Consider the following 25,297-nt stretch of genomic DNA (forward strand, 5'->3'; position numbering starts at 1 on the left):
CAAGAGACTGGTAGATTGAGCAGGGATTTGCTTAATCAACAATTGAATGCACTACCTACGGATAGAGATGCAGAGGCTGCTTAGACTCGGGCAGAGTATGGATTAGCTTGGGAAGCTGATCCTATGTATGTATAGAGTGGGTCCCATAAAACTTGGCATAACACAACTACATCCAAGAGAGACCTGACATGAGCACCGGCTTAGAATGTAGTTAAGAGCTGCAACCAAAGAATGTGCAAGGAGTGAACACAGAACTATATTGACCTGGCTCGAGTTGACAAGCCAATAAGCTTGGCAGCCCACCTGCCAATTTGGCATACTCTCTTGAGATAATGCACTCTGCCAGTTTTATTCCACAAACAGCATATTTTTGGCACACAATCTTCCCGATACTTTCGGATCTCCTCACCCTGCAATGACTCAGCGGCGAGAACCGCCTCATCAAAGGTTGGCCTTAGCAGAAATGCTTGCAATCATACGTTGCCTAACGTTCGAAAGAATAATCTAACGCGGCCCCACCCTCGTCCAATTCAAAGATCTTGTGGAGTTTTATACCATGCAACGTGGTCCCTTCCGGACCTTTGGACTCACCTTTGCTTGGCACGTCTGTGGGTCCCGCATCAGTCCTTGCTCCCTCCAACCACGAAGAATCTTTGGCCTCATCGACGTTGCAGACGACCAAACACACTACGGTGTTGTCAGATCCCGCGTGGTGCATGTGACAAATCTTGAATTGGTTTTCTTTAATCAATAATTATTGACTGCAGGAAAAGACTTCTAGTCCTCAAAGAGACACACCTCTTCTTTGTTACCGGCATGAATTTTTGCTACTGCATCTGGATAGCAGCATATAGCGTCACAACCTTTAGTTTAGCATGAAACTGGAATCAACAAGGCTGAAGAAGAGTCAAAACACTGAGAGAGACGTTCTTGTCCTACACAGAAAAAAATGACTTGTGCCTGTTCATGTTATGATAAAGAAAAGGCGCATTAGTTCATTATTTAGGGTCGCAAAAAAAAAAGACAACATGGCTCTTCCTCAAACTATAAATGTCATGCACAAAATGAGGATTAGCATACAACTAATCTCTGACAGATGCAATAATTAAGTTTTCTAACCTTAAACAATTGCAGATCAAAACACTAGAACCTTGGAAGAAACAGATGATAATTTAAACTGTTTACATATATTTGAGAACTAATGGGAGTAGAAAAGGGAAGCTACATATTGATGCTGCCTCTTGTTGGGCGACATACATGGTTCCTCTTCCGAGCATGTTCGTCACTATGGTGCTGGGTGCGGCACAAATAACCATACCAGCAGTTTTCCCTTTCAGATGCATCACGTGGGAGAAGCTGGGAAACGGCAGCAGAAATGCAGAATCATTGAAGATTTAAACATTGGGTTCATAGTTTATATACCAGATAATAGCAGAAAACTTATTATTCTTCTGAAAACATTACATTTGGCAAATTAACTTTGCCTGGTACTTGCGCAAACAACATCAAAATTCCATTAAAGTGGACAAAATGTTAAACTTTCACCAAGGTTAAAGAAAGATGTTTTCAATACCAAAAACGACAAAGGTAGAGAAAAAATGTAATAGCATATGCAGAATTGTAACCAAGCATCCCCCATGGGTTTTACACCCGATTCGTAACTAGAAAGCTTCTCTGCTCCACTAAGCAGGTCTAGAACTCAGGAAAATACAAATGATCTCATAATTCTCATGTCATTACAAGGTGCAAATAAGGCCAAGTGATAACCCTAGCAATCTATTTCATCAAAAAAAAAAACCTAGCAATCTAAAGAAGAACTAGCATCAATGTTCTAGTTTCTTACAAGGACCAGCCGATTCAAATGACACAGCAGTTCTCAGATAATTGTCGAAGTAAATTAAGCATGACACTTAAATAAAGAAAGAGGCCATTGATTCAGGAATACTTGATTCTCTCGTAACTGAACTATTGCAAGTTATTCCGGGAAACATAAGCATACTAAAAGCACAGAGTGATATAATTGATGTATCAAGTTGGCAATAAGAGAGCTCAAACAATGGTGTCCAGAAGTAACTGGAATATATGAAATACCAAAATATTGTGTAGAGGAAGACAGCAAGTTGACTCCATGAACTGAAGAAGCAATGTCTAGCCAAAAGACATGATGGAACCAACAGTGTGGTAGCAAGTGGTCACATGATATGAAACATCAGCTGTGTACCAATGTTTAGAATAAGTATACTCAATGAGTGCAAGCACCTAAAAAGCCACAAAACAAATGGACCAAGGTTTTTAATATCAAATTGGCTGCAAGTACTCTTTGTTACACTGCTTAACTAAAACAATGGAGTAGTATAAATGTAGCTTAAAACATGTCCACAGACCAGAAGCACAAAGACAGACCTAACATGCCATTTTATTGGGTATGCTTGTTGCTAGTAAGTAATATTAGTTGCTGTCAGAAAACTTTATTAACAACAAAAAAAATGACAATCTCATTCTAAGAAAGCTACGGTGTTTTGTATGACATGACGGCATGCATCTTGTGTTTTTAAAAGCATTCAAAAAAATACTACTTTAAAACAATTATTCTCATGCTCAATCTATGTAGACTTTCCATGATATTTCCATATTGTTTTATACATTGAAGTTAGATGCACAATAGACCAGCATTAGCTTTAAGGAGCATCATGGATTCAAATATTCCATCATACCGGCATTTGATAAAAAAAGAAGCATTAATATTAGGAAACACATTAAACAAGTATAACATAGAAAAATAAAGAGGTACGACATAGAAACTCTTCCATGAAAATTAAATTCAAGGTTTTTGCTGCGATGTTTTTTCCCCGCACGGTTTGTGAATTGAAACAAGGTGAACAATTGAACTTTCTTTTTTAACAAATATCTTATTATCATTAATCTTTTTTTTTATTAACCCAGTAAGCATCGAAAATATAGCTGATCATGGGCCAGGCTTGGGCACAGAAAATATCAAATTCATAAACCCGGCCCGAAGCCCGATTAAAACTGAATAGAGTTTAGGCCCAAGGCCTGGCCCATGATTAGCTCTAATCGAAACTTGCTAAACAACACAACAACAGTAAGATTTTAGAATAGTCTATCAGCAATTTATCTTTATAGAAAGATCACTATTAGTGGGAATGGCTCAAGAAAGTGGTTTCTGATACTTACATGTCGAGGCATCGACACTCGAAACCAGTACAAGAGATAATCAATGAATTTGTTGTAACAATCACTGCATTCACTTTTATGATGTTAGAACAAGACACTTTTGTGAAATTCGACATTGACAATATTTTAAACAAAACATAGTTTCAACATAAATGGTAAGGTAATAGAAGAAAGCAAACACTTGCTAAATAATTGAATAATAAAACAAGCATGAATTTACGACATGCAGCAAGTAAGATAATATACATCCATAAATATAAGAAAATAAATCAGCCTGAAGATCAGCCCTCAGGTTACACCAGATCTTTAGATGCTGATATCATAAGGTGGCAACAAGGTGTTCATGAAGCAACATACCTCGATCTTGAATTGCTCTTGTTAGTATGTATTAGTGCTTAACAGAAAATTTTCACAAGAACTTTGATATGAAGCAAATCTATTACTTGAATTGAAGTAGAAGAGAAAGCACTTGGGGATTTTAATTTGCAATCAACCACAAAAGTAGACATTAGCAGAAGCAAATTTAACAACTAGTCAGAGCTTTAAGACATTGCCACATTCAGTTAACGAAGTTGCATGCACTTCCCAGTTTGCTCATTTTGACCAATAAATGCCGCTCATATACACAGACACGAGCGAGCGAGCGAGCGAGAGAGAGAGAGAGAGAGAGATTTTGTATGAAGAGCATAAACATGTAAAAACAATAGTTTTAGTTAAAGTATTTAAATAGTACATTTATTCTGGAAAACATTTCATGGTTTTGGGAAACAAAGATACCAGTATCGGTCACTAACACTAGTTTAGAACCGCCAACAGCAGGGTTCTAATCCCAAAATTGTCAGGCAATGTCAGATATATACCTAGCCTCAGAGCAATGCTTTGAAGCTTTCTCAAAAGTTCAATATATTAAAAAAAAAATTGAAGTATCATGATACATATCATGATAATAGCACCAATGAATGAGCACAAGTTAAATGTGATGTACATTTGAAAGATAAAGCAATAGAAATCATCTTCACATAAGCACAGCTACACAGCCTTCATTCATCAATGTATCTCTTGAAAAATGGTAACTACTAAATGAGTACTAATAAGCTGAGAGCACAGATGAACTATTCATCCAGTCCTGACATTCTATTCATGCGCAGAGTCATGATATAGCAAGTAGAAGACTTTTTGAAATGTCACGCATTTGGAGTGCAAGGAAAACTCAGTAATCAAGTATAGTGCCATTTCCTAAAAATGAATAGCATAGGAAGATCTACAGAACATCTGACACATACACCATTGTTAAGAAGGGCCAACCAGAGTACCAAAATTAATTAGATGGAACTTACTTGCAAAGATATGTCCGTGAGGAGATCTTCTCTGCATGTTTTAATTGCAAATTTGTCCGGTCTGCATAACAGAAACAAACCCGTAGACATTAAAAATGGGGCAATTCCCCTAATATACTCATATTAGGGGAAGAATGCTTAGGGAGAGAGTGGATAACTTGCTGAGAACTTTGTACAATCACGTCACCTAATGAACTTTTGGGGCACCATGGTAAAAGAGAAACCACATAATTTCAAGTACTAAAATTGTTAGGAGTTTATGGGCATCTCCTTCTGGAGTAATAAATTAGAGTAGCTCTGCCTACCGTCTTCTAGTGTGCTGCGTAAGCATCATGTCACCTTCCTAAGGCCAATTTATATTCCCTTCTCCTTAATCATGTTTGCTCGTGCAAGTGAGCAAGCGAGCACACGGACATGCACACACTGGTGTAAGCACACAGAAGTAAACATGCACTAACTGGCATGTAGTTTGGCTTTGTACAGAAAAATAGTGCAACCCCAAAATCAAAATACCTCCACTACAAAAATTATTGAGCACCTTCTATGTCATGAAACATACACAATGTGTTTTTTTTCTATATTTCACAAAACATATAAGACGAAAGATATTACCAATTTCTCTATTGACAAATTTTACGATCCAATCTGAGATCATAGCCTGCAGCGTCTTCCCTGTTTGCTGTATGCACCTTTCTGTGATCTACAAGAACAATTCTATATGTAATACAATCTGACATTTTCAAGAACATCATTGTACTACCAATCTATATATAAGGCAAATGCTATCATTAGAATCCATACTTCTCTTTCATATCGGTTATTCTGATGTGTTGAATCTGGTATTCTTGAGATGGTACGTTGTGAAATCTGCAACATTTATTAGACAATAGATGCAGAATATCAGAGTAGAGAAATGGACTCCATACAAACATCAAATAATTTTGTCTCTCAGTGCAATAAACTTGTAAAATTTATCAGTCTTGGTAATATAGCCATAATCTCCCAGTAGCATCAAGATGCAGATGTCAAGAACTGGAGGCACAATCTCCAGGAGGGTGATCCCTTCATTTTTCAAATAGAATTACTACTGTATGACAAACTTGTGCAGAAGTTGTAAGAAGATTTGGAAACCCATTCATCTGAACCTGTTTCTGCTTAAGAAACTTTATTCCATAGAAGAACAAAATAACTCTTACTAGAATAAGGCTAGGATAAATCTATTTTGTAAGTCTAGAGGATTTTGCAACCATAACTCCTCTTAACCATTTCAAGAGACAACACAAGTAAGTTGTCAATTATTTCTTTATGTTTCTCAAGATCATACATAGTAACAAATATATGCATAGTAAAAATAAGATCTAATTAAAGTTCAAAATTTCATTAAAAAATGCAGCGTTTTACATTTTGCAAAAGAATAAATTTTAGAGCTTTTAACAAGCCAGCCATGCCTGAATTCTTTGGCATGTCATTCAGTATTAACCAGATCCGAGAAACCTGTGGTTTGTAGTTTGTGCTTAATCAGTTTCTCAATTCTTCAGTTCAAAAGCAACAATCAAGTTAACTAAATTTTCTCAAGAGCCTCCAAGTTCAATGCATGTTTTAAAAATGATAATGTATGACTCTCGACGTTCTTTTTCTCTTTTTTACCGCCCATGTTTTAAAAATTGTGATATTGCCCATGTTTGCTTTTTCACATTTTTGTTATTTTTTTATTAAATTTATTAAAGTTCAACGTTCTTGCAAAAATACATCTTTTCTAATTCCATTATAAAATGTTTTTACTCAAAATGTCAAACTTCAATGCCATAGCTCTTACAGGTTCAAGAGTAACATGATGCTATTGAGACACTCTTAGCACTAATATCTTTAAACTGCTCAACATTTTTAAAATGGCATTATCTAATATCAAATCATTAACAGTTGAGAGATGATTCATAAAAGCAAGGTTGGGTCCTTCAATATTGACTGGTACTAATCTCTGAAGATCATATTGTCTTTCATGACTTTTAATGCGCACACCATGATCCACCTAAAAACATATAGTTTGCACCTGTTCAAATGCAAATTTATTTATGTACTATCTGACAAGGTTTACAGCAGGTACTAGAGAAACTAATTGCTCATACTTCTAGTCATGGCATTAGAATCAGTTCTTCAGCCTCATCTCTGTTTCTTCTTTCAGGCATGTTGAGGAAGAAGATGGAAAGAAATCCTCCACCACAACCCCCCCCCCCCTCCCCACATCTTTTCCCTCCTCTTGAAAAGCCTCAATCTTCAATCAAGGTAGCATTTCAACACCTATGATTGAAAAATGCATATATCTGGGGTTTCATGAATTCTTCCTTACTTCCATTTCTTCTTCCTTGGTCCTTCTTCTGAAGATGAGTTTATCATTAGTTTCATTAACTGATTTTTCAGATGATCATCAATTTCTAAGGAATTAATTTTCCTTCTTACTGAGCATCTATTAGCATAGTGCCCAAACCTACCACACCTATAACATTTAGGTTCTTCTTTAATGATTCTCTTTTTCTTCTTTTTCTTAACAGCATGTTTTTCTTGCTGTTGTTGTTTCCTTTTAAAGTATCTTCTTTGTTTATATGCCTTATACTCTTTACGAGGTGTTTTATGTACATATTTTTTGTACTTTCTTTTCTTTTTCTTAGAGACTTCTGGTTTTTCTTGCATATCATATGCAAATTGATGACAGAAATCACCTAGTTGGTGCCTTTCTGTTTGTGATTGTTTCTTTATTTGTTTTTTAAGTTTTAAATCATTACATATATTTAAACCTTCTTGAACACATACTCCTATAATTTGTCCATAAGTGTAGTGTTCATAATTGATGTGTACTCCATCTTGTCTATCTCTTAAGGTTTTCTTAACCTTTGCCGCAAATAGATATGGCAATCCTTCTATAAATTTAGATTTCCATAATTCAGTGTTAGGATCAGTTACTTGAAAAACTCTAGTCATAAAGGTATCCTTATACCATCTAAAATGCGTTAAAGTTGGGCATTTTAGGTTAAGTAATAGAGTTCTCATTGAATCTCCATCTTTCAATTCTAATCCTACAAAGTGTTGGATTATGGTAACACACAGTGTATAAACTGCATCTTGTTCAGTGTCTACTCCTGGAGTGCCACTGCTAGTTGGCCTATCTGGCTCTACTTTTATAGTTTTTATATGTCCCAAAATTTCATTCCTTTGGTTTTCATTTAAGTATGACTGCCACCATCCTTTTAACTGACCTATAAATCCAGCTATTATAAATTTAACAATTTCATGATCAGTATTACCATTCTGTTGGCAGATTGTTGAATACATCATTATTCTATGTATTATATCTAGGATTTGTTTATCAGACATTCCATCTATGTTCCATTCATAGATGTGTTTCCCAGAATAAGAATTCTGAAATGGTTCTCTTTCTTCATGTAATACATCTAATGGAGAAGGCCTTTTATAGTAGTATTTTTCTAATGGCCTAGACTCATACTTAATTGGGTTAACATTTAACTCATTCATCTGTTCTTCAAACTTTTCTAAGTCCGAAATATTTTCTTCTGGTAATTCTTCATCTGAATTTATTTGAAGATTTTGTTCAAGCATATTGCATATGTCTTCCGAACTACTTTCATCTGATTGTTCGCTATCAGGGTTAGTCCTAGAATTTCTATTGACTACTCCTATATGAATTCCTTTTAATTTTTCTTCGAGAACTTTCATAAATTCTGCATTTGGTTTTTGTAATTTAAAATTTTTTACTTCTGGTGGAGGCTGAATAACAGGAGTCATTGGTTCCTTATTCTTTTCAGGTTTTTCCTTCAGTTTTTCTAGAATTTGAATATCTCTTTCTAGATCCTTATGAATTTCATTTAATTTTTTCTCTACTTGTAACAATTCTGTTCCTATGCAATATAAGTATGCATTTGTATAATTCTGTGCCCTAATAAGAGTATTTAGTTCTCTTACTGTCACATGTGCATGTTCCATCTTACTTAAGTTGGAATAAGCCATTGCTTCAGTTGACTGAAGTTTTAACATTTGTTGTGGGGGAAAGGTTGAGTTTATTACCTCATCCTGTATAGTTGTCCATATTTTCTGGAGAACTGCTATTTCTTGGTTTTTCTCATTTGCATAAAATTTTAAAAACCAAGGGGTAAAGTATTCTATCTTTTGATAGTATTCTAATTCCTCATAATATTTATTTTTGTAATATATTAACTCTAATGGAGAGAATTTCCCCAAATACCATATTCTAAATGGTTTATTTCCTTCTGAGTGAAACTTTTCATTGAGTTTTCTTCTTATATAACTTCCTTGGGTGTAATCCATTAAATATGGAAACTCATTTCTGATCGAGTAGGTGATTCCTTACTCTTATAAATTCCATAGGGAATATTATTTTTACTCATATTTATTTCTTCTACAACATTTGTTTCATCATTTCTAGTTCTGGAAGTAGAAGGTCTTGTATACCCATCAAAGTTTCTACTTGACATTGACCTGCCAATTTCAGGAATTTTTACTTTTCTTGTAGAGTTATTAAACATGATTTCTACTGACCCATCAGTCATTTGAATTATTTGGTCTATATTCCTGTTTACTACTGGTTGTGTTGGAATTGCTTCTTCCAAAGACCATGATTCTGGAAAGTTTATTTCATTCCATGAAATTAACCTATTCGTAGCGATCCTAGTTGTTTCTAGGTTTGTATATACGAGGGTTGTTTGACCCTTTTGGATATCTACTATATTTTTAGGTGCTAGCGTGTTTAAAACTTTAAAATGAAGTCTATAGCTTATTGCTATTACTTCTGACCCTGGTATGAAGTCATAACCGGATGTTATTATGTTTAATTTTAAAGCTTCATATAAATTTGTATCTGTCAAAGACAGACTAAGGTTTGGAACACAGTTAAAATATACTGGTCCATGACAGAGGCTAGTTTCTACTACTGCCGCTAAAGATTCTTTAAATAAATTACATCTTCCATCTCTGATGGTTGACATCAGACTAGTATTATTTTCCAGCAAGGTTAGCGGTTTAAACGCTACTTGAATCATTCCTATATGTAGGAATTGATATTTTTTTCTGTATTTTTCAATATCTTCTTTCCTTAATAATTTAAGGGTTTGTGGTGTTCCATCTGTTTGGACGGTTTGTTCAATTGTTTTTATTATCATTTTTGAGCTAAAATCCCATCTACCTATATGATAGATTTCATTAGGTAATACCTTTGGAATTGTCCAATTACTAATATCATCCATTGATTTTGGATATTCAATAAACTGAGCATTTTTTACAAGATTATTATCTTGTTGGTGTATGGTTTCCATATCTGCAAGAAAGTGGTGATTAGAGGATATGAATGTATAATGTTATTGATCTTAATAGATTTTATCTTATGCTTTTTCCTATACTCATTATACTTTTAATTACTTATCCTTTCACAGGACTCTGTCTTTTGATCCTATCTATCTTGCTAAATTTCATACTATATCTGAGCTTTGATCTATAAGTCCCTCACGGATGCGGCCTGAACACCTTATCTCGCCATCCCGGCCTTAACAGGTATAAATGGCCTTCCTACGGACCATTACTCAGCTATAGTATTTAATTAGCACGAGATTAGATCATAAAACATTGGAAATAACCAAAGTCTAATGAGTATAAGGAAAAGCATAAAATAAAAGGTTTTAAGGTCTGAACATTATACCTTCATATGCTCATATCACCAATAGCTTAGCCAGCCATTCTGGCTATGCTCAGTTCCCTATCTTAGTAAGGTTGGCTTACCAAGACTTTTCCCCGGCGCTTATGTCTCGGCCTATAACCCTTACTAAAGATAGTTGCCTACAGATAACCGACCCGAGGTACTACCAGTAGCCTCCCTCTTGGGTTCGGGGCTAATGAACTGAATATGCCAACGTGGCTCTGATACCAAAGTGAGCGAAGAAGGACCAAGGAAGAAGAAATGGAAGTAAGGAAGAATTCTGATACCAAAGTGGGCGAGGTGAGCGAAGGACCAAGGAAGAAGAAATGGAAGTAAGGAAGAATTCTAGATTGGAGTATTTTTTTTTTCGCATGCCTTGGACAGACCCCAAGGGTGCTTTTTTATAAGGGGAAAACAAACCAGAAACCGGTCTTATAATACCGGGGGTGCACACAGAATTACAAAACCATTGGCTCAAAGCAACAGCTGGAAAGTAAAAGTTATGCTGGAAACATTTAAAGATAAAGGTGATAAGACCTAAGGGTCAAAAGACATAAATGACAGAACATAAAGCTGTCGGTGAAGCAATTATTTCTTCAGAAAGCCATAAAGCTGTCGGTGAAGCAATTATTTCTTCACGGGATGCCTGTTATCCTGAGTTTGATGTGACCACCTTTTTTCCTTTATCTGTTTTTGGGACAGATCTTACTGCTCCCTTTTGTCCATGTCTTCTAGTAAGAATTGTTTGCCATACTTCTTCCATTGGAGTAGGGGTATTCTGAACTTCTTGATCTTCATTCGGATCTTGTGCTTCTCCTGCTAAGCAATCATAAGTATTACTTGTATTTTCAGGAGTATTTGATGAAGATTGTTGTGACGAGGCAGATTTCATAGATTTGTCTTCAAATGCCTCCAAGAACTCTTTCTTGATTTTCTCAAGGCATCTTGCCTTTACTTCTTCTTCAGATATGTTAGGATATCTCCTGCTTAATTTATGTTTCATGGACATAAATAAATTATCATCATTAGTACTGGACTGTTGAGGAGATCCGAATACTTTTTTCTCCTTATAAGCAAGAAGATTTTCTTTTATGGTACTTATTATACCATCTAACTTGTCCTTGGGCATTCCTACCCACCATTTGTAAAGAGCATTTCTTTTTAGGACTGGAATATTATTGGAGTCGAATCCAGTAGATAGTGTCCACTTCCAAATCCATGGAATTCTGTTCTCTATAAAGTACATCATAGGGCAAGTACCAGTGCATATCTGGTCATCTGTCATCTTATTAATGACTGGATGATTATCCACCCATTCTTCAAAGAGACTGAATAATTCTTTAGGTAATATTTTTATATCAGGGCCGAAGAAAGTCCACCATTTGTTGAACCAACCCGGAACGGGTTTGGCCAAGACATCAGGATGTACCTGCATAAACCAAGAGTGTTTTCTCTTGGGATTTTCATAGAAAAATAAGTTAGTAAAAGCCTCGACGTAGTCCCAGTAGGTTGCCATGATTTCATAACCATATTTGGTTATCATTATTGGCCTGTTGGGATCCAATCCCCATTCTTGTGGCTGCATAATCCTGCAAATAGTACATTTACTATAGTTGATATAATTATTTATATTATTATTATAGAAATTGTGATTAATTTCCACAGATTCAGTGAGGAGCAATAATTTCTCCATCATCTGTCTGTCCTTGTCGTTCATCGAAGGATATCCTTGCTCATCAAAATATTTTTGACGGATGCACCATGGATCTTCCATTTGTTCAATATCACTTGGACCCATGTACATTATAATAGCCTCGCAACTATTTTGCAAGAATGAGGTGTCAATAGTACTTTCTTGAAGCACCTCTTTCATTGTTGGTTTAGATGATGATGTAGAAGAGAGATTTTCTCTTACAGCATTTTGCTGTTCAACCTGCTTTTGCTTTTGTTGAACTAAGTAGGTTGCTAGGTCCACCATTTGTGGTACCCTCTCTGGCTGTCTATGAAACAGGAAATTCGCTGTATTCATGGGAAGTGCATTGGCACTGCGTCCCCTGTTACCTCGAGAAGAATTTCTTCCTCGAGCATATGTTCCTCTGAGAGGAATCATCCCTGCAAAAATTCGCGTGTTAGAAAGTCTGGAAGAGAATTTTCTTCAGATTTAATATATTCAATATTAAAATCAAAGACAGACAAGTGTGCCAGCCATCCAGCAAAGATTTGCTTGGATACTAAATTTTTTATATCTTTTTCTATGATCTGTTTTGCTGTTGTGCAGTCTATTCTCAACAAAAATTGTTGATTCAACAGATCACTTTAAAATTTTAAAATACATTTTACTATTGAAAACATTTCTTTCTTAATGGTAGAATACTTCATTTGAGTGGAATTCCATTTCCCAGAACTAAATCTTACCAATACTTCTTTATTGCTATTCGGGTCTAATTGCTTTAAAATTCCTCCGAATCCGATATCAGAGGCATCGGTTTCGACAATTTTAAACCAATTAGGATTAGCCAGTAATAAACAAGGTAAACTTTTTACCTTTGACTTGATTTTTTTTACCTGGTTGGTATGTGAAGTACTCCATGGAGTCGGGTTTTTATTGAGTCGTCCATATAAAATAGCAGTATCTTCTGCTAGATTCTTATAATAATCAGATATATTAAATTGAGTCGTCCATATAAAGTCGTCCATACTATTGACACCTCATTCTTGCAAAATAGTTGCGAGGCTATTATAATGTACATGGGTCCAAGTGATATTGAACAAATGGAAGATCCATGGTGCATCCGTCAAAAATATTTTGATGAGCAAGGATATCCTTCGATGAACGACAAGGACAGACAGATGATGGAGAAATTATTGCTCCTCACTGAATCTGTGGAAATTAATCACAATTTCCATAATAATAATATAAATAATTATATTAACTATAGTAAATGTACTATTTGCAGGATTATGCAGCCACAAGAATGGGGATTGGATCCCAACAGGCCAATAATGATAACCAAATATGGTTATGAAATCATGGCAACCTACTGGGACTACGTCGAGGCTTTTACTAACTTATTTTTCTATGAAAATCCTAAGAGAAAACACTCTTGGTTTATGCAGGTACATCCTGATGTCTTGGCCAAACCCGTTCCGGGTTGGTTCAACAAATGGTGGACTTTCTTCGGCCCTGATATAAAAATATTACCTAAAGAATTATTCAGTCTCTTTGAAGAATGGGTGGATAATCATCCAGTCATTAATAAGATGACAGATGACCAGATATGCACTGGTACTTGCCCTATGATGTACTTTATAGAGAACAGAATTCCATGGATTTGGAAGTGGACACTATCTACTGGATTCGACTCCAATAATATTCCAGTCCTAAAAAGAAATGCTCTTTACAAATGGTGGGTAGGAATGCCCAAGGACAAGTTAGATGGTATAATAAGTACCATAAAAGAAAATCTTCTTGCTTATAAGGAGAAAAAAGTATTCGGATCTCCTCAACAGTCCAGTACTAATGATGATAATTTATTTATGTCCATGAAACATAAATTAAGCAGGAGATATCCTAACATATCTGAAGAAGAAGTAAAGGCAAGATGCCTTGAGAAAATCAAGAAAGAGTTCTTGGAGGCATTTGAAGACAAATCTATGAAATCTGCCTCGTCACAACAATCTTCATCAAATACTCCTGAAAATACAAGTAATACTTATGATTGCTTAGCAGGAGAAGCACAAGATCCGAATGAAGATCAAGAAGTTCAGAATACCCCTACTCCAGTGGAAGAAGTATGGCAAACAATTCTTACTAGAAGACATGGACAAAAGGGAGCAGTAAAATCTGTCCCAAAAACAGATAAAGGAAAAAAGGTGGTCACATCAAACTCAGGATAACAGGCATCCCGTGAAGAAATAATTGCTTCACCGACAGCTTTATGGCTTTTTGAAGAAATAATTGCTTCACCGATAGCTTTATGTTCTGTCATTTATGTCTTTTGACCCTTAGGTCTTATCACCTTTATCTTTAAATGTTTCCAGCATAACTTTTACTTTCCAGCTGTTGTTTTGAGCCAATGGTTTTGTAATTCTGTGTGCACCCCCGGTATTATAAGACCGGTTTCTGGTTTGTTTTCCCCTATAAAAAAGCACCCTTGGGGTCTGTCCAAGGCATGCGAAAAAAAAATACTCCAATCTAGAATTCTTCCTTACTTCCATTTCTTCTTCCTTGGTCCTTCTTCGCTCACCTCGCTCAGCCTCATCTCTGTTTCTTCTTTCAGGCATGTTGAGGAAGAAGATGGAAAGAAATCCTCCACCACAACCCCCCCCCTCCCCACATCTTTTCCCTCCTCTTGAAAAGCCTCAATCTTCAATCAAGGTAGCATTTCAACACCTATGATTGAAAAATGCATATATCTGGGGTTTCATCTAGTTGCAATTGCTGCATTTGCAACTACATTTCTAGTGTTTGGTTTAGAGGGGGTTTGCAGGTGCAGTGAAAAAATCTCATGTTTGTTTGCTTATAAATGAGAATTATATAACTGTAATTGATTGTACTATTAAGCAATATTAATTGTCTTCGCCAACCACTGTCCTTGTTGAGACTTGAACCCATCATTAAGCTGCCTCTAAAGCATTTCCAGTTGCAGTAGTTTGTCTTATGGCTAATTTGGCCTGTAAGACAAAATACTGCAAAAGAGCTCTCAAAAATGCAGTTTGACTTGCAGGATTTTGGTCAACTTAGAGGAAACCAGTGAGTGGCACTTCCTGCAACTGGTGTTCACTTATGTGTAGTTGCAAGCATCCAAATGCACCCAAAGTGCTAGTAAGGAGCTCAAATAAGCTTATAGCAAACATTATCCATGCAAACATACTATTTGAGATGGCTGAAATGAAAGAATCTAGAAATATATCCAAGAATTTATGCAAACATACAATGTTGGCATTCTACTCAAAGTCTCAAAATGAGAAGAATTTAAATTAAGTTGCTAATATTTGAATTTATTAACCCCTTGAAAAAAGCTGGCATTCTTTTAAAGTAGCCATAGAAAGGAAAGCTGATTTATTTTCCATTATTGTCTTTTTTAATTAGTTATAGTGTCAATTGAAAAGATGAAGAATAGCAATACAATTCAATAGATGAATGTCTTTCTGGAAGGCAAAGATGATTCTTTAGTCAGAACCACAGAACATGCTTGAAGCTCTAGTAACAACCTCCCCATCTCATTGTCATAAATTATGCCACGTGGTTCCATGGGGAAATCACTAATACAAGAAGAGAATAACATCTCCATTAGTAGAAGGGGCACTTTTAGCATTACAATCTGCTTCCAGATTTCATTGGTTTCTTCATAAAATTAACAGTTGCCTCTTTTCTGGACAAAAACATTCTTCTAATCATGATGCCTTGCACTATATAGTAAAAAGTTAGAAAGGGACAATAAAGAGCTGAGAAAGGTGATTATTTATATGGAAAGCTTACAAATGGGTCTTAGGTAGAGGAGATCACAAGAAACACTAAAACTAAATCTGAATATTTTGCATGCTCAATGAATATATATACCAACTCTCTGAAAGTCAAATAAACCTAAAGAGTTCAGCAAGCTAACTTGCTTTGGATAGTTTGTACATTCAAGAAGTTTAAAGCATAACACACTTCATGTCACTAACCAATATCAAGTATAAACGCAGCTTGAAATGTGTATACAGTAAACACAAAGGAAAAAAAATAAAGAAAAATTGAAAAGAGATATACGATGTAACTTCCTGTCAGAAAAAACAACATACATACATACAACATTAATTTAAAATGCATAAGAATTTACGGAGTTCATGAAAAAGGAAAATAAAAATTGGCGGGAATGATGTGTACTGGTTTGAATGTGTCTGGATGGCAAATAACATTAAACTCATCTGCATCCACACCTTGAGTGGCCCAATAAACCCCGCAAAATGCTCTATCACACCCTAAACCTGCAACATACAATATGAGACAACATCAGGATGTAGGTTGATGTTGGAAATAATATATGCAGAAAATGAGGTCAATGTAACATCAAAATCAAAGATACAAGCAAGAAAAGAAGTGAAAAATGAAATCATTAAGCGATAACAATAAAATATATATCTTAAATATACAATATCTATATACTTAAAACTTGGTTCAATCTCAAAAGTTACAAAACAAAGCTAATTTCTATTTCACAGCCTGCCTCAAACACAGATTGTTAAGATAATATAGGTCAAACTTTAATGGGACAAGGAGAAAATCATAACAGCGCTGAAGTAACAAGGAGTTCAAAAGATTATTGTAAGGAATTACAAGGTGCCATAAATGCAGATCAACAACAGGATACAGGTTGAAGTCATCCAAAAATGAGATGAAACAAAATTCAACAGAGTCAAGTTTCAAGTTTTACATCATGCAGAATGTAGGTTTACCGGAGTAATTATAAAATGTTATGAGAAAGAAATGAAGAATTAAGCATCCATAGGATATCATATGCCACAACTGAATACAAAATCAATGATAACTGCCTTTTTGAGCTGAAATGTTGAGAACAAGTGAGAATGGTGCTAGATTGAAATAGGTGATTAACGTTAAATACCTAGCAAAGGAAAAAATGGCAATATCCATCAGATAATCCATTTTTATTCAACTTCAATATGGACATACTTGTCCAAGGAAATTTTAGCTCAAACATAAGCAAAATTTAGCAGCATGTGTACTCACACACGCACATTTACTAAACTTCAATATTGTGCAATAGTAAAACAAAAGGTGAAAACTGACGAGCGCGCGCTTTGGGGGGGGGGTGTAAAAAGTTTCGGGGAATTATATATGATATACAACTTCTGGGGAATCTGGTCATCCATTTCAACATAAATAAATCATCAGAGATAGAAATGAAAGAACCTTTAATTCAACCTGATAAATTTGCTCGTGTAAAGTTAAAAATCTTGTCATTGGCTTTAAAAAAAAGAGAAAAAAAAATTAGTGCCATTTACAATTTTGAAGTACACCAGATTCAGGTCTCGATGGCATCCTTCCTCCACATCCTTCACACTGTAGGTGAGCAGTGGTCAGACTGCATCTAAACCCACCAAGTTCGGCACCTGTACAGAGTTTCAAACATCAGAATAAGCTACTACAAGTACATAACATTCTAAAGATCTTTTTATAGCCATAACCAACATCAAAATTGGCAAAAGTCAATAAATCACCAATTGATACCACATAAAACTGATCTCAAGAAGAGATATCAACAACTAATCCAAGAAAACAAGAAAAGCAAAATCCAAGGAAAGCAACAAAACAAAATAGTTGCTGATTCAGAAGTAAAATTAAAATATCAAAAATTTCTACTAGAAAAACTGGCAAACATAAATAGTAAAGTTTGTCAAGGCCTTCATGCAAGAAAAATTTAAATTAACTGTCAATTTAGAAGAAACCCATGGAATGCCGTACCGGCCCGTACCGGCCGGTACATACCGGTCTGGTCCTAGACCGGTACCGGAATCACTAAAAAACCGATATTTTCTGATTTTTTTAGCTGAACCGGCCGGTACAGGTACGTACCGGCCGGTTCTCGGAGCCCGAACCGGCCGGTTCGGAGCCCGTACCAGTGCGAACCGGCCGATTCGCACCGGTACGATTTTTTTTTTTAAGAACCACAGCGCCTCGCGCTGTGGTTTTTAAAACCACCGCGTATCGGCCAGTACGGTACCGGTACCGGCCGGTACAAACCGAACCGGTACCGTACCGGTCCGGCCGGCCACCGGTACGCCAACCGGTACCGGTACGGCGGACCTTGAAAAAACCTTTTTAAAATACTAATGATTTGTATAAGTACTTACATATACAGAATTAAATCCATTATTGTGGCCCAATAAATCTAATCATATCCGGTTGCCAACAATGGAGATATAAAAAGAAATTTATGCTGAATTCCTCCAAAGTATGCGAGAAGCTAGAGACATCTTAAAGACAAAAACCCATTACTTCCATACAATTCTAGAGTATGACATAATCCATTAATAGGAAGTAAAGGCTTTCATTTTGGTAATATTATAGGGCATTATCTAAAACTTTAAGCCATCAACATCTTGCTGTGACTCCAACAGACCTTAGATAAATAATTATCTGAAGCGACCTCAAAGTTCGCATTGAAAATTATTAGCAAATGAAAAGCACATGAAAAAAGAAAAATAACGGAACACTGATAACCTTTTTTTAATTTCAATTTGGAGCTCTTTAGAAATTTGACATCACATTAATTTTTTCTCAAATATGATATTGAGCCACTTGAGCTTAGACATAGTGCGCTGAAGTATCATCATCACTTGCTTTCATCACAAAAACTGGGCAAGACCAATTTAACTAAGAGAAATGAGCTAATAATTCTTTAGCAATATATATGCCTTTTTATATTACCACACTGGGGGCATGGAAGCTCCATGTCATTGCTTTCATCACTTGCAAATGTCAAAGGTCTCTTCTTTGGTGGATTTTTCTGCATCCCCAATATCTAAGGCGAGTAGCAACATCAAAAAAAAATTGAAGAAAATGTTATAAACTATAAGGTTGCACAATATAATTTGGGTACAAGAAATAGTACTAACCAAAAAACAACCAAAGCAATGGGTCACTAATTACTTGTAACAATAAAAAAAACTATCATTTAGAAAAAGAGGGGAAAAGGAACTTACAAGATTTGACTTAATTGAAGCATATGTATCTAACAATGCAATATCTTCATCAGAACGCTTTAGAGAAGAAAAAGTTTGCAGTATAGCCTACATAAAGGAGATGTGAAGATGAGTGATGCACATTAAATTACTATTCAAACAACAATCGAATGAGGAACTCGCAATAGCTTAGACTATGACCTAATACCTGCCCCATTTTTCAACATGCGAGTATTAATTAGGCATAAGCACAATAGGAAAGTGAAGTGACTCATCTGAACAGATATTTCCATAGTGTCTCTATAGAATGGATTTAAAGTCCTTTTTTCTATTTCAACATGTGAAACTAGATCAGATCTGAACTTTAGCTGTCAGCAGGACATGTCATGTCACACTCACAGTATAAGCATGAAATTAACATAAGAAACAAATGTAACATACTTAGTGGAATAAATTAAAAAACTCAGCTCTAGATTTCAGCAAGGAAATAATCTGTGTCCACAGGTTGCAAGGATAGAAATGCCTATAGAAGTTTCGGGCCGAAAAGTAAATAAGAATGCATATGCTTTAGATTTGGGCCTTCTCTGCAGTCTGATCTATGCCTCACTCTCACGTTCACATTAAAATCCAGTGGTATAAGTGGGAAAAATATGGCAGTAGCTCAGTGGGAATAATAGGGAGAAATAGAAGAATCAGCAGAAGCTGAAGCTTGGTGTAAAGAATAAAAAATAGTTTGATCAGTTGCTGCTATAAACAGTGAGGACAGGGGAAAAAATAGAAGACATATAATATGATGTCTTTTAATTTGGAATAATGATATCAGAATAAATTACGATCATCTTATAGATAAGACAAGGTATTCATCATCAAAACATACCCAATGGGCAGGATTTCATATAATTATAATGTATTTGCAACTTAATCTCATATTCACTAAAAACGGAAAAACAATCAAGCTTGAATGCAGCCAATTCAAGCTCATCTATCAAACTTGAACCATGCCATCAAGCATAAACTTAGCTTAAACAAAGTTGGATCAAGGACTTGGCATGTTGGTCTATTCCCAATAAAAACCCAACAAAATTATATAATAATCTATGTGATTGTTCACCAGAGTTTAAAGAGCATTGCCTGGATTATTTGAAAACAATCAACAGACCATCCGGAACAAAATATGCAAATTATCAATCATCAGATGCATGCAATGTTATGAAATTGCTAGGCTGGATGGAGGGTGTCAACATGGGAGAACAAGAAAGCATTTGAGTAAGAAGAGAGCACAAGCTTTGCAGGTGAAGAAAGCTACTACTTTTGTCACTTCCTTCTTAGAAAGTGCAGTCAATTGTTAAGAGAAAACTATTGTTACAATATATACAATTTATCCTAATTTCCACCACATCACATGTGGAGCAATCTTCCAAACTTTTTGTACTTAATCATTAATCGAAGTTCCAAGTCAAATCCATGTTAATCAACAAAAACAGAGAGGAACAGTGAGAGATCAAACAATTTTGACTGAGAGAAGGCAACATGAAGGAGCACCCACTTAACAAATCCACCATTGGGAAAATATAAGCACTTACTATCTAGATTCCTTCACCTCTTTTAAGTGGCAAGGGTTTTAGCTTAATGACAATCCATGCAAAAGTTTAAACGAGGAAAAACGAATTTTATGCCACTTTTTCTATAGAAATTGTTTTTACTTACTAAAGTCATTGAACGTCATAGAGGAAGATAACATTCTTTCAAACTCATCTCTCCTAAATAATATCATAAGTTTCCCTCCCTGCATTAAATTTAAACATGCAAGCAATGTCAGTAATTTTTTTTCACTTATTTGACTTTGTCGTGTGAAGAAACAATCTGAAGATAGCGAACCACACTACCTCTTCATCCCAGCACACATTCTCTATATCTTAGGAATGGTATCCAACATGACTAAAAAGATTGAGAAAGAGTGAATGAAAGAAAACTCCAAATACAGCACCAAGATTTTGATCTTGTCCTCCTCCCCCACCTTGCAAATCTTTTCTACCATAGTCCTGTTTGATATGCTATGTGTAAATTTCAAAAAAAGTAACTGAAGAACGTAAATACATTTGCCCATTCATAATCTTATATATCAAAATCCACTTCTTCCTTATTAGTTAGCATGCATACATATAATTAATGATTTGAAAGCAATCACAATCCTCACAAACAGGATAGGAAGTTCATACCACTAATTATACCAGCAAATATTCATCCATATATAATTCTCAAAATTTCTATAAAAGTTTTTAGTTTGATGTTGAACGTCGAATCAATTAGATATGTCCCAAGATGGCAAAGATCAATTCAGGAACTAAGACTTTATATTGTTACTTTAGCATGGACAATAATATTCCAAAACTAAACAAAAGATATCAATAGAAACAAAAGTTAAAGAGAAAAGTTACCTCTTCAATATTATGCAGAAAATGGTTTCTTCCAACAGAATGTACAATTGCTCTGCATTGCGGACAGATAACACTTTGATTTTTGCCGTGTGACCGGGTTGATGATCTTCTTAACCATTCTGAGAAACAGCCATTGCTGTACAGAAGAAAATAAGGTAAAATTTGAAGAGACAAATACATCAGCAAAACCAAAAGCTCTCAATGGAGAATGACCAACTACCAGAAGTTGTGGAGGCAAGGAGCAACAGTGACAACATCATGCCATAGGTTTAAGCATATACTGCATTTTGCATGCTCAACATCTATAGAGATCTACCACCATCAGAAAGCAAGGTCATCTGCTAGTAATTAATCCCCATAAACCAATAAGAATTAAGTATTCAAAAAGTACCGAAGAGTAACCTGTAAACTTTTACTGTCATGTTGCTGAAAGAGTATTACTTCAAAAATATAACTCAAGTACCCTGAGAAAGCAGATACCCAGCAAAAAAAAAAAAAAAAAACTTTAAAATGACAGATCACAGATATTCTATCTAAATTATTATTGTTATGAAAACAAAGCAATAATAATCATCATAATGATATATTAAATTCCAAATAAGATTAGCTTCAATTAGAATAAATAAAAGATGCAATAGACATACAAAAAGCATTAAGAATTCTGAGGTGTTTTCCGAACAAACATGCCTTTGTTTCTCCTAAAGCATTTTTCAAAAGTATATTTAGATAAAGCAGAATCAAGCTGAATACTAGCATCCACAAAACAAAAAAAAATGTAAAAGTGGTGATTTATGATATCTGACTGGCAAACCTCAAATATATCATTTGTACAATCTGACTAATAACTTAATTAACAAAAATATTGAATTAAACAACAAGAATCGGTACTTATGGAAGCAAATGCTGACAACATTGGAAAAGAATATAACTTATTTGTTGTTGAGTTAAGAAGGCTGACCACTTCTATCAGGCCCCGAGATAATTTTGCTTCCGCTTTTTATATCCACAGCTTCTTCTCCAACAACAGTTCCATCAACAATTATTGCAGACAAACTTGACCCATAAGATATTGGGTAAATAAAACACAAAAATGAGCTTCACAAGAGAGAAATGTGCTTAAAGATCCGATAAAAGAAGAATATAATTAACAAATGTAAGATTTAAAAATAAAAACAAGGAAAAGGCATATGACAACAGGAAAGGAGCATAGCATCTTAGAGTACAAAAATCAATGCTTACATGAAGTGCCCTTATGCACACGTGTACATATTGCAGGCATCCATTTCTAGATCGTTTCTCAAAAATTTTCAGATCATAATACTGGCAGTAGGACACTTACTATAATATGCTGTTACAGTTCCCTGTATAATTGTTGATTTAAAGAATGCGTATCAAGTATTTACATAACTGATCAGACGTGTTGGAGAAGTAAGACAATTACCAACAAAAGAAACCTCAAGCAATGGTAATTGCATAATTAAAGGAACACTTATTGTAATGGAAAATATATATATACTTCGGTTGGGAGACTTGACAGGACAACAATATCATCTTAGCACAACCTAAAAAATTAATATAAGCAAGAGCAAAAAGCCTGGATTCGGAATTATGTCCAGCTCATCTGGCATCAGAGATGATCTTTGAGAGTGGTGGGACTGAATCCTGCAATATGGATCGTGAGAATGCGCACATAAAAGCAGTTTGACAACATGTCCGATGATGTTCAGCAAAGACATCTAAGTTATGTGAAAGAGATGAAACAAAAGGAAAGGACTAACCTAAAGTGACTTGCTAGGAAGTCCACCTTTGCGGGATTAGTGACCAATAAGATTGCAACCAGCTTTGGTGAAACTAGCTTTGCTATCATTTATTTACCTCGTGGTAATGTCCATGAAGAAGTGGTCGCTTACATAGCTCCCCAAACTCAGCAAGATTATCGATTGTGTTCCCTCTTCTCCTCTCGAGATAGAGTGGAAAGGAAAGCAAGTCTGGATCAATATGCGAGCATGCTACCGGTGTCCGACCAAAAATGATAGATGGTAGTGGGTTCCGCTGCCATGACTTTCAAAAACTTTTGCTACTAGATGCTACCTTCTTAAGAAAGGGAGCAAAAACTAAAGTGCTATGCCAACAACTACAAACTACGAGATAAATAAAGATAACAGAAGATAACTAAACGGTAAAATAAAAAATGTTGATCTTGATCGGCAAAGGACCCCCCTTAACACTTATCCATCCTACTTTTCAATTGCTTGTCTATCTCTAGCATTGACGCCTGTTGTTTCCGGTTACTATCACCTAATCCACTTTCTCCTGACAGTTTCAACAGTTAGTTCTAACCATTTGCCTCCACTCTCCACATCTTAGTCCTTTGATAATCGTCTCACTTCCATTCCTAAGTTTTCACCTCGTATCATGCCAATCACTTAGGCACGTGAACAGCATGGAGCATGATCAACACCTAGCCACTCAAGTAGGCTATACCACAATTGGCTTATACTTCACAACTTATCTTTGAGACTCAGCCTAGTACGGCTGGTTCCCTTTATCACTCGGTCTGTCTTATGTGGCAACACATGGTTACTTGATTGGCCTACGCAGTCATTTCCTGGTCTATCCCTTAGCTATCTTTTAGTATCCCTCAGGCTGGACTACATGTCGTCATTTTAGTTGATCTATATCCTCGATAGGGACATGATGTAAACGATCCTATCCAACACTCAACTCCAATTAATGGCCTCCACACTCGTCTTGTTAAATCAAACATTAACACTCGGCCTGCCTTCATTACCATGGGTGGAGTCCCATTATCACCATCATTGCTTAATTTCTGGTGCTGCCACAAGACCGCTATCCAACCAGCCTTTGGGCCTCCAATACGGGTTAGGATGTGGTGTAAACAGATTGGCAGTCACTACCTGAACTATATAGAAGGTAAGGAAGAATGCTATTGCAGCCTAGAGACTATGCAACATAGTTGGGCCCAATTTCCCTGCATTTGCAAATAAACCTCTCCTCTATAACACAATATATTACTACAAAGAGATTCTTGATCCTTACATCAAGAGAGGCAATTAATTTACCGTAACTCATTGTTCTGAAATTTTTTTTGATATTTATAAAAATAATGGCAAGAAATATCTCACTTGAAATTCAAAAAAAAAAAAAAAGGAAAATGCTGGTCAATAAACAATATAGAGCAGTTTGAACATTCAAGATTCAAGAAGAGGCTCGAACCTTGTGCTTCTAATCATTGTCGAATCTTTATCCGGGCATCGCTTAATTTCACACCATTTTGACTTATCAATCGATGAAGGAGTGACTTCAGAACATATAATCGTATCTTGTGACCTAATTTCTATCACCGGATAGCTGGAATCAGTCGGCACTGCAACAGGCAAGAAAATGACTAACTCCCTATAAGAGGAATCTCAAACACAAGAATGCTCCCACGCAATTAAAGAGAAATCATAGAAATGACAACGAAACGCAAAAAAATATATCAAGAAATCACAACCAAACTGGTTTTTACGACTTGAATCTTCTTGCGACATTACGAAAACCCTAATTCTCGAGTTTCTAAAAGATTTCAGACAAAAGGAAGGAAAGATTCTAGAGATGTCACGCGAACGAGAAGGGGGAACGAGAGAGATACCGAGTTTGGCCCAGACGTCGCCGTCGGTTTCTTTGGTACCAGAGCATTGCCCTGGCTCCATAGTCAAGTGGCTTAAAGGGAGAAGAGTAGGAGGGATCGAACCCCTTTTATAGGTGGCAGAGAAGGGGAGAAGCGGGTGACGAGGCTTTGGAAAGAAGCTAATCGAGATTTAAATTTTTTCCCCGTCCCTTCCGGAGGAGCGAGGCGGCGCGGCTTTCGTTCTTCATATCGTTCGTTTACACGGTGAGAGCAACAAAGCCGACCG

General features: G+C 35.8%; 1 protein-coding gene across 17 annotated transcripts; it reads right to left on the reverse strand.

Annotated features, from left to right (window-relative positions):
- Positions 1 to 232: 232 nt before the first annotated feature.
- Positions 233 to 25,297, reverse strand: LOC103701290 (RING/U-box superfamily protein). 17 transcript variants are annotated; one of them, XR_015977377.2, is made up of 17 exons: positions 25,033 to 25,297; positions 24,615 to 24,765; positions 22,336 to 22,430; positions 21,780 to 21,841; positions 21,598 to 21,689; positions 21,378 to 21,513; positions 18,961 to 19,047; positions 18,686 to 18,779; positions 17,260 to 17,367; positions 16,124 to 16,224; positions 5,334 to 5,399; positions 5,145 to 5,232; positions 4,533 to 4,593; positions 3,196 to 3,259; positions 1,226 to 1,356; positions 799 to 960; positions 233 to 727 (listed from the first exon to the last, which is right to left on the reverse strand). XR_015977377.2 is itself a non-coding variant. In XM_089930277.1 (16 exons), exons 1-16 carry the CDS (start codon positions 25,091 to 25,093, stop codon positions 871 to 873), a joined length of 1,455 nt encoding a protein of 484 aa, XP_089786403.1. In that variant the 5' UTR covers positions 25,094 to 25,297; the 3' UTR covers positions 233 to 870. The 17 variants fall into 17 exon arrangements, 9 of the variants coding, with proteins under 9 accessions (XP_089786403.1, XP_026658107.4, XP_017696887.5 ...); XR_003384544.4 differs by having other exon boundaries at positions 233 to 687; positions 1,258 to 1,356; positions 22,336 to 22,472; XR_003384543.4 differs by having other exon boundaries at positions 1,258 to 1,356; positions 22,336 to 22,472.

The sequence above is a fragment of the Phoenix dactylifera genome, chromosome 4 (genome assembly GCF_051530095.1).
Source record: "Phoenix dactylifera cultivar Ajwa chromosome 4, Ajwa_hap1_PhDact_Kaust_v1.1, whole genome shotgun sequence".
Taxonomy (NCBI): domain Eukaryota; kingdom Viridiplantae; phylum Streptophyta; class Magnoliopsida; order Arecales; family Arecaceae; genus Phoenix; species Phoenix dactylifera.

Coding starts and splice junctions, on each gene's coding strand:
- LOC103701290 (XM_026802306.4), bottom strand. CDS start 25,093: ATGGAGCCAGGGCAATGCTCTGGTACCAAAGAAACCGACGGCGACGTC. Junction 24,766..25,032: donor CGACGTCTGGGCCAAACTCG/GTATCTCTCTCG, acceptor TGCCTGTTGCAG/TGCCGACTGATTCCAGCTAT. Junction 1,357..3,195: donor GAGTGTCGATGCCTCGACAT/GTAAGTATCAGA, acceptor GCCGTTTCCCAG/CTTCTCCCACGTGATGCATC.